Source organism: Rhagoletis zephyria, unplaced genomic scaffold, assembly GCF_001687245.7.
Source record: "Rhagoletis zephyria isolate East Lansing unplaced genomic scaffold, Rhagoletis_zephyria_1.1 Rzeph_scaffold_00929, whole genome shotgun sequence".
Taxonomy (NCBI): domain Eukaryota; kingdom Metazoa; phylum Arthropoda; class Insecta; order Diptera; family Tephritidae; genus Rhagoletis; species Rhagoletis zephyria.
In genome coordinates, this window is record NW_016158013.1 from 12,754 (window position 1) to 25,468 (window position 12,715).

At 34.9% G+C, this 12,715-nt stretch overlaps 1 protein-coding gene across 1 annotated transcript in view; it reads left to right on the forward strand.

Moving 5' to 3' along the window:
- Positions 1 to 11,986: 11,986 nt before the first annotated feature.
- LOC108362095 (uncharacterized protein DDB_G0292642-like) overlaps positions 11,987 to 12,715 on the forward strand; it is a 3,967-nt gene continuing 3,238 nt past the window's right edge. The window contains exon 1 of the mRNA XM_017614949.1: positions 11,987 to 12,700. Coding sequence (XP_017470438.1) covers positions 12,227 to 12,700 — 474 coding nt within the window. The 5' untranslated portion in view covers positions 11,987 to 12,226. The remainder of the gene's footprint in view (positions 12,701 to 12,715) is intronic.

Below are 12,715 nucleotides of genomic sequence, written 5' to 3' on the forward strand. Positions count from 1 at the left end.
AATTTGTTTGTAAATACTGTACATACTTTGTTGAAGAGAAGTGTGTGTGTGTATGCCATGGGTGTAATATAGGCACTGCTTCCATCCACGCACTTACAGCTAATAAATGATGTTTGCTAGCACGGCTGTCGCCCCCAACCTATCCAAAACAGATGACATTTAAGTGGCATGAAAAGCATTCGCTGGATGTCCGCAGCACACAATTTTTTATTGCAACATTTCTATGTAAAGATTTCAACTAACGGGTGATTTTTTTGAGGTTAGGATTTTCATGCATTAGTATTTGACAGATCACGTGGGATTTCAGACATGGTGTCAAAGAGAAAGATGCTCAGTATGCTTTGACATTTNCGTACTTCTGGTATTTGCATGCACAGATATATATCGCACGTTTTACGATATAGCGATGTAACTCAGAATTTACTCTTTTGGGGATTTCATTATGCAAGTAATAAGCTTGACAAGTAGAATATGTTCAGTCTAACAGATAACCAAACTTCCCAAATATGGCGAGGATATGTGTCTTTACATGTCTTTTTATATACAAAGTGCATGAATTGCTAAAACTTTTATTGCATTTTCGCACAAAATTGAAATTTTGAAATACTTCGTTATATTATTAAACGTGCGATATTTATGGCCTGTTATGTTAAAGTATGAATAAATAATGAAGTAAATGTCCTTTGACCGGCAATTCATTGGAAGTAAGCTAACAAAAATCGTATTTGTTTGACAAATTTGCCGAAAGTAAACTTTTGAATAAATCCAAATCGCATTTAGGCGAGTCACTTAAGTTTTATTAAATAGAAAATTTAAAAAATTGTGCAATCGGCGTCGGTCAATATCACTCAATTTTACACGAAACATATTTATTTGAGATTTTTTCAATAATGTAATAGTCCTTTCTACCCGTAATAATTTTACTTCTTAATAACCTGTGAGAAGAATAGTGCAGAAATATGTAAGACCCTTGATAGGACTCCAGACATGCAATGATCATCTGCTGCGAAATTTTCCTTTTAAAACTTCATATTTTACTCTGGGCGGGCACTCCCTGCCTTACTTAGATTGATAAGGAATAAGATATCCATGTATCTATAACTCATATGTACGTACATACATTAGAGCGGGTCGAAATTTTTATTTCCATTAATCATTTTGTAATAGTGAAAAGATGTTGTATGAGGTCAATTAGAAGCCTATAAAATATTATAGGTACTTTTATTTTAACTGCAAAAAGTCACGCATCGGATAAGACAAAATTTAGGTTAATAATTTTTCAGGCTTTTCTGCGCTAATTTCAATCAAAGGAATTATGAGATTAACATAAATTAAATAGGTGGCTCCTTCTACTCTAATTACCTAATCAGAAACAAGTCGCTTTTGACTTTATTTACCGCCATTTTTAAAACTGTCGAAATCGAAGAGTGAAGAGTAGTAAAGTCGGAACTCGAACTCGGACCCTTATTTTTTTATTTTGAAATCAAAAAATATTTAGAGGCATTACAATTCCGACCTTATAGTTTTTAGGCCACCCTAATCTACCTACATACATATGTAAATGTTAAATGATGCATTTGGGTATGCTGGACTCAAAACAATAAAGTGCTTTTTAATTGCTCTAAAATTGTGCCCCGAGATGAATTGGTATATACTTTGTGTCATTTACGATAAACCTAAAGACTTTAAAATAATGATTTCTTCAAATAAGCTCCCCAAAAGTCCATCTCCTCTTCGAAGGTCTGTTTTTTATTTACCCCAAGTGAAGGCTGGTCCTTTTGCTTTTGGTCTTTGCATTGTGTTTGTTAACTCCTTTTAATTTTTGTCCCACCACGCCAAAGGATATTTTCAACGCAGCATCATTATTCATATGTGCTACGTGTTGTTTCATGAGTTTTTTATGCCCGTATGAATACAATTCCATTCATCCATTCCATCTTCTTCGGCAACAGTCGCCCAAGCGGATATGGTCGTATACATGTATGAATGTATGTAGATATCTTACATACAATTCTCCCCTTGAATGTACCCAAATTCTGTAAAAAGTCCCTGTTTATAACTTTGAAGATACAACCCAACCAGCAAAAAATCCGAAAATCGATCCGAAAAAGGAAAGAAAAGTGGATGAAGTGCGGATCTTTGTCCGTTTACCCACTCTATTTTCGGATACTTTAACGATCCGTTTTCCGACTAAAGTGTGCAGCAAAAACGTACGTACAGACATCATCTTTTTCGAACGTTTTCCGGACACGAAAACTACCGTTGTTTTGTGGACTTCCTTGGATACGTAGATGAATGCACTGTCGGCTGGGAAAATATACATATACATATGTGCGTATTTACATGGTACTTGTACAATCCAATGTCTATTTCTTTAAACCAGTTAAATTTGCCTGTACCTACTTATTGCAGGCAGCAAACATGTATCGAACTACAACGAACGAATAATAAAATCCAACTGCGGAACAGAGCAATTAACCCCATGGGAACGTTACTTATAACAAAATTGCTTTCATGTACCCACACACATACATACACTTGTATGCATTTTCGCATAGACAAACAGAGAAAGTTATTAGTTCTGTGCTGTCACCACGAGACATATCCGGTGAAGAAGAGTGTAGGCGAGATTTCTCAAGAAAAATATTTTGAGCAATTTAATAAAATCAATTGAAAACGCCTAGCAGTCAGGTGAAGGGGACGTGATTATCTCTGATTTTGCGTGGCACAGGTATAGAGTAATAATAATAACTAGTGAACCGGCATGGCGTTAAAATGCCCAGAACTTAAATTCAAAAACTTAAAAAAACATTCCAAATGTTCGTCAGAGTTATAAGAGATCCGAGTTCCACTGAAGAGCAGTCAGGCATAGTGCGTGTTTTTAATTCTACCAAATTTCAAATCACCCTATGCCGAAGAAAAAGGGCTTTAATAAAAAAAAAATAAAAACTTAACTAAATATCTACTGGTAAGGTCTTTAATTTGACCTCTCATTTTTGAAATTCCCTTTCAAACTAAAATCTTCTGAAATCCCTGACATTGTAATACTCACGTGTTCCAATAAACTGATGAACTAATTTGAATTTGATTGTTCGAATAAATGGCAACCTTCCTAAATAAATGAATAATTTGAATGTATCTTTTTAAATTCGTGGCAACCCTCTTCAAACATTCCAAATGGTCAAACTAAAGATTTCTTAACATTTTTCATTTGACTACGGTATTTTTATATTTCATATACTTTTTGTATTAGTTAATTGAATCAGACCTTTCAAAGAGGTGGCAGCCATCTTCAAAAGTATTTTCAAGCTTAATCCTTGTTAACTCTCCTTCGCCTGACATTGCGATACTTATTTTAATTAACTGATGAATTAAGTGGAATTTGATTTTTTAATCATGTGGCAACCCCGATAAGTACAGTTCAGAAATAAAAGTTTTTCAAACCCTCTTCGATTGATACCCATATTTTAACAATTTATTAAACTTATTAAATAACTTAATAATTATGGCATTGATTATTAAATAATTTGAGTTTAATTGTTCAACAGGTGGCAACTCGGTTCGACAAAATAAAACCAGTTTGCACATCTACAGGCCATTTTCAACAGAACAAAGCTGTGCGCTTCAAGCCAACAGCAAGATTAATGAATAATTAAGCAAAGTTAACTCCAAAGAAAAAGATAAACGTCCATAAAGCAATAAAGAATGTCATCCAAATATATCAAAATTTAACCGAAGGCTACACATTCACATATATTTATAATTGCATACATATATATCACGTTTAACTGTCATTAACAAACACCTACAGTGACAAATCGAATAAATTTTGTGGTCTCATAAATCTTAAAAGCCGATTGTAAAAAGGATTCAGTTTTGTTTGCTCATTTTGTATATACACACATACATATGCATACATAAGCACACGCATTAAGAAAGATGAAAATTTCTGTGACTGAAACAATTAAATACGATTACCTTCAACAAACGACATTGACAGTAGGAAAAGTAAACAAACAATGAAGGCGGTAATGGGGGAGTTTTACGCTTTTGAACTAACTCACTTCGAAAAAGGCAAGAAACCACACAGAAAAGCGGCAAGACAATAAAACTGTTTAATTAGAAAGCATAGAATGTAAACCAAACGCTTCTGTAGTCAAAACGAAGCAAATCTCATCCAAAGTCTATAATGGCAGATCTTTGAACTTGACGTGCAATTTGCTGCATAGGAAATACGAGTACTCCTTTACAAAATGGTTAATTCATTTAAACATCGTTACGTTGGCAATCAATAACGAAAAGGATTTTGATAAGAAGAATAAAGTAAGAAATAAATCAAGTAGCCTTAAAGCCTAGAAATTCATGACAATAAGTATATATATACATGTATGTGATGAGTTAGGAGAACGTGAGCGCTTAGCAACAGCAAAATTCGCCTATACACTATGCATTTCCCAAAGCACTCACAACTTTGAGTACTAATGTACTTAAAGCACTATTTTTCCCACATTTCCTTCAGTCTCTTTTTCACCCGCCTAAAGGTCAGCTGGCAAACGCTTTTGTTCTGATTGGGTGACAGAGAATAATATGACAAGCTAACTACGTAATAAATTCCAATTCACTTTACCGAGCGCCACTCTACGCAGTACCAGACAGTTATGCGCTGGACGTCAAATATTTAGTAGCTGTAGTAGCCCGGAAAAGAAAGTGGGAATCAAAGAAAATTAGCCTGCGGCATAGAAAAAATGCGTTGTGCGGCAGTTCAAACTGTACTACATAGCTTTTGCTTGCGTTTTATTCTCTTTTTAGCTGGTAGTTTCTGAGAATTGTTCATTTTGCTCCGGCGTGATTAATTAGTAAAACAGTCGGACGAGCGCTTTTTATTAATATTCGTTTCTAATAGGGTTAAGAAAAGCAAAAGTGAAATATCACAGCAGAAATCTAGTAACCATGAAAGCGTTTTGTAGATCCTCCTCATTTTTCAGAATATAAGTTAATTGTCATTGACACTTGTATGGTGAACATCTCTACGTAACTGCAGTTGTCACCGTACATTATTTTTAGGCTTACATGGTAGAGCACTTGTTGACCTGCAACTTCACCTCTATGGTGGTTTGGTTAATCGTAAGGTCGTAATGCAGCCTAAAGAAACGCGTTGACTGGGTGCTAATCACATTTTGCAATGGAGCATCGTAGTGCTTGGATGGGGTTCGAACTCCACTCAGCCACCAGAGGGAGTTTCACTCATCACCTACACATATCGGCATTAGACAATGGCTTTGATAACCCATGTTTGAATATAAACGGCTATCTCTACGATCTTTCTCGCCTTTTCACCGCACGAAACCTTACCTCGTCCAATAAAAAAACAGCGATGGCCAATTTCATTGCCTGAGCGAGGGAGGTCAAGCTGCAATTAAATATCCCCATCGACAGCACACCAAAAGTGACGACTACCAATGGGAACATTTTACGGCCTCATTTCTCAAAAAGATATATATCATTGGCTCAGTTATATGCACCTATTAGTCATGTTTTTGGCCAGAGAGTCCATTGATTGAGTCAGGTTTCCTTTCGATGTCATTTCAATGCCAAATATGCTACTCTACAAAATGGCAGTGCTGCTGTACTTTACTGTAGTTGCGCAGTGCGACATATTTACAAAACCAGCCATAGCTCAACTTTGCTACCTCACTGAGTTGACTCACTAAATTGAGCTGCATTTATTGAGTCAATTCATCAAAATTTTCGTAGTATCACTCAATCAAAAACCCTTCTCCTTTTGCTTCGACTAACCGATTTAGGTAGCGCCTAGTAGTGCTGATACAACAACAAGAACTCAGACCCATACACATTGGCAAATTGATATTTTTTAACTGGTCAAAATTAAATAAATAAAATAAAAAGCTGAACTTTTTGCGCTTTTCTCAATGACCGGAGTTTATGGCTCTTCACTTCAGTTTCTCATGTCGTTTACATAGATATTTACATATGTATGTATATGGGGCATTCCACGCCGAATCGGAAGCTGTTTGGCTTTTGCATACCGGATAGTTTTACATATCAACCATACTTATCGGTTTACTGGAAATTTTCTGTAACACACTGTCTCTCATTCGACAACTTTTAAGCTTACCTTATATACCTACATAGATATATGTATGTTCTCCGCTTTTTGCTTATTCAATAAGCTCAACTAAATTTCTTTGACCCTCCAAATATTAGTTTCTTTGTCCGTCAGCTTGAGTACCTCACTTCATGTAAATTTTCCTATTTTTATAGTGTTGTGTGCTGTTTGGGGTTTTATTTTGTGGTGCTTTTTGGTTTTATTTTGTGGTGCTTTTTTACCAACTATTTTACGTTATTTTATGTAAAGATTCAATGGTTTCACCAAGATGAACCCCAGTTGAGTGACAGCGTAGGGGGTTACATAAGTATGTGTGTATGTATGGATGTAGCTTCTTTGCTTTTTTTATCGCTCCCTCGATTGCAATTTTCTTAAATATTTCTATTTCTTTTTTTATATGTATATATGTAAGTACATATGAATGTATTCATCTTGCTTTATTTGCCAACAATGGCAATGTGTTTGGGTAAGCAACGTTCGTTTATTTATGGTCTGTCTGGCTGCCTGCTGACAGAATCCAACTAACTTATGCAGCCTTGCTGTAAGCGAGTTTAATCAGGCGACAATAGTTATGTATGTATGTAGTTACATATTTATATGCATGCAACACGAATTGCCCTGTTTTCATAATCGTGCACACAGTTAGTCATTTTTGCAATTTTGCAATTTACCTATTATTTTTAGATAAATATACTCCACACATATTGTTTATCTACTTTAGGTACATGGCGAGTACACGTGCTTGCGATTATTGTGACGTTGATCATGGTTATCGGATATATCTGTAAGCTAAACAAATATTTGTTGCCTTTATCATTAATCTATGGCGGATTATAAGCAATAAATTTCCTGCCAAATTCTTTTTTCTTTGCTTTATTATTTAACAAAATATACAACGCAAAACTTATTGGCTATCCAATATAAACAAAATACATACATTGTAGGTGTGTATGTATGTACATTTATGCCTCGCCTATTGATGACAGATTGGAAAGTAATTTGGCAGCTTCAACAATATGGTCAGTTATTAATAGTTCCAACTGACGAAATATTTAATTCAATAAAACTGAAATATTTTTATCTGACTTTCTGAAAGAAAGCTAAGACTAAAGTAGACAACCGAATTCAATTCTCATATAAAGGTTTAGGTATACCGTTCATTTCTTCACGATCCAATTATCGGATCTAAACAAAATTAGTACGGGACCACACTTAAGTTACCACCTTAGCGATGAAAGAATCGAAATCGGTTAACGTGGTCCAAAGTTATGCGGTAGCCTACATAAAAAAAATAAAATATATTCCGACGAGTTGATAATCTTCTGCTTTTTTGAAGTCGGTTAATAATTTCAGAGCTGACGCAGAAAAATAATATTCTGTGAACACATATGTATGTATGTATGTGTATGAATTTTTGATATTTCCAAGAATGCTTTTCATTACGCAACTCGTCTAGTTCTAAATGGTTTTAGTCATATGTGGGTATTTACTTTTGAATTTCGCAAATCCCATTATAATCCGCTTATATATTTATTTTGGCATTATTCTTGCAATTAGCAATTATTCAAAAAATCTCGATTAGCCTGCGAAAAGTGAAAATTCACTCTTAGTATGTGCTCAAAATCAAAAAAGGTTGACATCACGATGTATGAGTAATATATTTGAACCAGCAAAAGTAAGGCCTACATAAATAAATACATTAAAGCGCTGCAAATGAAAATGTTTTCCGCTCTTAGACAGGAGATAAAAAGCTAATTTGGTATTTATATACATGCATACAAATATTATGTAACATTCTAATGCAGAAGAGCAGTACATACATACATAAATACATACATACGTACTATTAAAGGTATTTTGAAGAACTAGTGTGCCCACACGACGTTAAAACGCCCAAAATTGAGTTGCAAAAACTTAAAAAATATTCCAAATGTTTGTCAGAGTTATAAATTTCAAATGACTCTGTACCGATGAAAAAAGTTCGTAATTAAAAAAAAATAATAATAAAACTTAATCACACATCTTTAATTTGACCTCTCAATTACGAAATTCCTTTTCAAAAGTATTCTCAAACTAAAATCTTCTTAAATCTCTTACGTCTGACATCTGGGTACCACACCCATGTATTTCAATAAACTGATGAACTATTTTTAATTTGATTGTTCGAACAATTAGTTCAGAAATAAAAAAATTTCAAACATACTTCGATTGTTATCCATATTTTAATAATTCATTTAACTTATTAAAGAATTTAAATTTAATTTTGAAATAGATAGGTGGCAACCCTCCAGCACCTCAAAAATATTCTTAGCATTCAAACTAAAGTTTTCTTAATAACGCGTTTGATATCCATATTTTGTTATTTTTTATATAACTTGTGTATAAGTAAACTAAATTCATCATTTCAAGCAGGTGGCAACCCTCTTCAAAATATTTTCAAACTTTCTGGAACCTCTTTCGTTTGGCACCCACATGGTGATTTATATTTCTCTTACCTTATATATTTTTTAAAAAGGTGGCAACCCTCCTATAGTTCAGCTAAGAAACAAGGCCTTTTAAAATCATTTCGATCGATATCCATTTTGTAATAATTGATTTACTCTTTTAAAGAATTTGAATATAATTTTTTCAAAGGTGGCTACTCTCGATTCGAAAAACTAAAACCAGTTTGCACATCGACAGACCAACCGCTTTAATTTGACATCTCTCTTTTGAAAATCGGGCGAACGGTACAGATCATTTGTCTTGGACGCGTATTATATATGTATGTGTATACATAGATTAGCCTTTTCTTAGAATTCACATTAGAATGTGAAATTTTATTTATGCTCTTTTAGCACGTATTTTTCTTCTGGAATAATTGCTAATTGAAATATGTAAATACGCGAAGCCAAGTCAGTTTAGGTATGTTACTCATACGCACTGACAAGCTGAGTAGGCGTAGCACATTTAACTCGATACATACATATGTATGTACGTATGTATTTACATATGTACATATTTCTATTGCTTTATAATAACAATGATAGTGCATTCGATTAGTTTAAAAACCGATGTCAAATATTTTCTATTGCTGGCTTCAGTGAAGCTTAATTGCATTTTGTAATACTCGTGAAGTCTTAAAAACCCGTAAATTTAGTGTCAATTCCGTAAAAATTCAAAAGCATTTTAAAGGGTTAATAAATGGAAGATTTTCGTGGACACGCAATTTCATGAAACTTTAAAAAGCCATTTTGTTTTGCTTGAATTTGACTGCTGCAATGCGACCTAATCCATCTAGCTGGCCCCTAACTCTTCACAACATTTCTTCTAGGCCTTAGGTCCCCAGAAACCTCACTAGGCCTTTTAAAATAGTGATAGAATGTGATAAGTGCATGGGCATTATCTTCAAAGCTCCACAACACGCGAGGATCACAGAAGAATACTCCGAAGCTAAAACTTGGTTGAAGCTCAATACCTATGAGAATTATAGGTACATACATAATTCTGTGCGATTAAGCAGCATTGACCAACTAAGGTTGAACCACTTGAACTGTCAGCATTTATTAGTAGAACGAATAGTATCTTTGGCTGTCATGGTTTGGGATACAGTTCATCGAGGTCGCAGTGCCCTTTGTGTGTTTTGGTGTAACCAAATTCACCAAGCATCTAACTAACTAAATATATTTTATAAACTTTACCAAATACCCCAAAGCGGACCTGGGTGAGATAATGGAGTTCATATCAAAGTTAAAATGGCGATTTTTAGTTATTTCTTTGCCTGCATTATGAAGAAAGGTAGAGGAAGCAGAGATGTACTTGTACAGGGAAACTATTGTCCAGCACGTGTCTGATAACCACGGCTATCTACATATGTATGCAAGTGCTTGAAAATGCTTAGTTTGCACATATCTGGCTTTTTTTTTGGTTTTTGCATATATTCGACTTACTTATTTTTGCATACTTGGCAACATTTCATACATTTACGTGGAAAAAGAGACGATGGAAATGGGTGAAACAAGGCGAATTCATACATATGTTTTTATACTTAAAATAATTCGCCTTGATACAATGCAAGTACACTGCTAGAGCTTGAAGAAATCCGAACAGATTTGGCTTCACTAAGTCAAGTTTTGGCTGTTTGATAGTAGGTATAACAAAGCTTCAAACAATAGGTTTGACATTGAAAGAAAGTTTGGAAATTGTGACAAGTGACTTTAAAGTATTTTGGCCAGAAGCTATGGCTATACCACAATAGCAAAATCGATAACAATATCAATAAAAATTTCGATAACAATCGATAAAAATATCGATAACGAAACCGATCAAAATATCGATTATGATATTGGTGAGTCACGAGAATCCCGAAATTCTAAAATCCCAAAATAGTTCCCAGATTGAGTTGAGACCAATGTCTTTTTCTAAGTGTTATTCTTTAACCTTTTATTTGAAAGTTTTTATTAAATTAATACCATGTGCATACACTCAAGTTTCAGCTACAACAATTTCCGTAGCACCATTTCCGTTGCATCATTTCCGTGTGCAATTTCCGTTGAATTTGCCAATTTACTCCCAGCCAACCAACCGCCGCTAAAGAAGTTTCACTTCAAAAATTAGATAAAACTTCACTTATTTTTCATATTTAAAGCATATTTTTGTTTCTGACATATTTTTGCCATCGAGCTACCATAAGTAGGCATTCAATTTTTCAATCATCAGAAGCAATGTAGCAATGAAGCATTAAAATTATGTACATATATACATATATATAACCATCCTTGCCTACCCATTCGTAAAAAATAATGCGGTGTTATTAATTTATTTTAGGGTAAACAAAAAAAAAAAACAAAAGAGAGGGGAAAAGTAAAGATTAAGCAATAGAGGAATATACGCCACAGCAGGACACAAAAATTTTGATTACGGTACAAATAAACACAAACTAGCAAACAAAAAGCGATTCAAATAACTATGGTACGTTTTCATAAGTTCAGGATCGGAGCCAGGCACGAAAAAACCATACGTTTTTTTTCGAAATACGTTGGCCGCTTCGCAGGCAATGGCAAAACTAATAACAATTTAGTAACTCACTGTAGTTATTTAAATACTCTTCTTTAGTAAGAACATGTCTATGTTTGCACGTTTAGCTAAATTCATTTTAACCGACAATCACATTTTCCTACATAGTTAAAGTCTCTTCCTTTTTCACTTACAGATCACGTCCCAGCGCGCTTGTAAGCCATAAACTTTCGCAAAAGTTCACGTACAATATGGCCGCCATATACCGCTCCAGCAATCAGCTATTGTCAATAAAAGTAAAAAATGAGAAAACGTGTAAATTTGTGATGAATTTGGCACTTTCCTTGCGAGTGTTGAAATTTGACCGATTGCAATTGGAAAAACTGTCAGCAAGAAAAGAAAAAAATGCATGCGCGAAAAGGGCGCCGAAGCATCACTTCAACAACTTGTTTGTGAAGGTTAAACCAACAATAAAAAAATTCAACAATAACAACAACAATAAAGAGCGCAAAAGCACATCTAAGATAATGCAATCCCATTTTACAAGTTGTAAAGAACATGACACCACGTTAAAGCTTGAAAAATGGCACATGTTGAGATGAAAACAACTCAATAGTAAGCAAGAAATAAACAAAACTGCATACAAAAATTGTATATTTAAACAAACAGCAAAGGAGAAGCCTTTAAATGTAGAAAAGTGAGCGACTCCAAATGGCATGCACGTGTGTAAACAATCTACGTGAAATATCCTTAGAGCTAACAAAGCAACATAGTAGATACATACATACATTTTGTAAATAAGTACTCAGCGGCGCTGATCATACCGCCATAAAGTGCCAATTGAAATTCTTGTTCAAACTAATTTGCAAAACCAAGCGCTTCCGCCCGCTTCAGTGAATCGCATAGTTGCTTAAAGTGGCCAAAAACGAATAGCAGTTGCCAGAGATCAACAAAAATCGAGCATATTATAAAAGCCAATTGAACCAAAAAAAAACAACAAGTCACCAATTAGCAGCTTTTTAAGTTTTCATTAACCATAAAAAGTATATCCTCCAGAGCTGCTTTCTTCCTACAGTCGGCACCTACTACATTCGTCCCTTCAACATGTCCGAGTTTCGTTTCTTCTCATTCACCGATTTCCAATACCGCGCCAATGACTCAACGCTCTTCACGTTGCCCATCACGCTTTCGACAAAGAGCACACCGGCCGACAATGAGATGTCCGATGACTTGAATGTGCCGTACATGGTTTTCGAGATATTAGTTGCCATTTTTGCCGTTGTCGGTAATTTTATGGTAATTGTGGTTTTTCAACGCGAACGCAAACTTCGTCGTCGTACAAATTATTATATAGTTTCTTTGGCGATGGCAGACTTTCTGGTCGGCTCGCTGGGTGTGCCATTTGCGGTGCTGGCATCGGTGGGTTTGCCAAGAGATTTGTATACCTGCCTCTTCACCGTTTCACTGTTGGTGGTGTTGTGCACAATTTCCATTTTCTGCTTGGTGGCCGTATCGGTGGATCGTTATTGGGCCATACTATATCCGATGGCATATTCGCGAAATGTGCGCACGCGTACGGCAATTGGTGAGTAC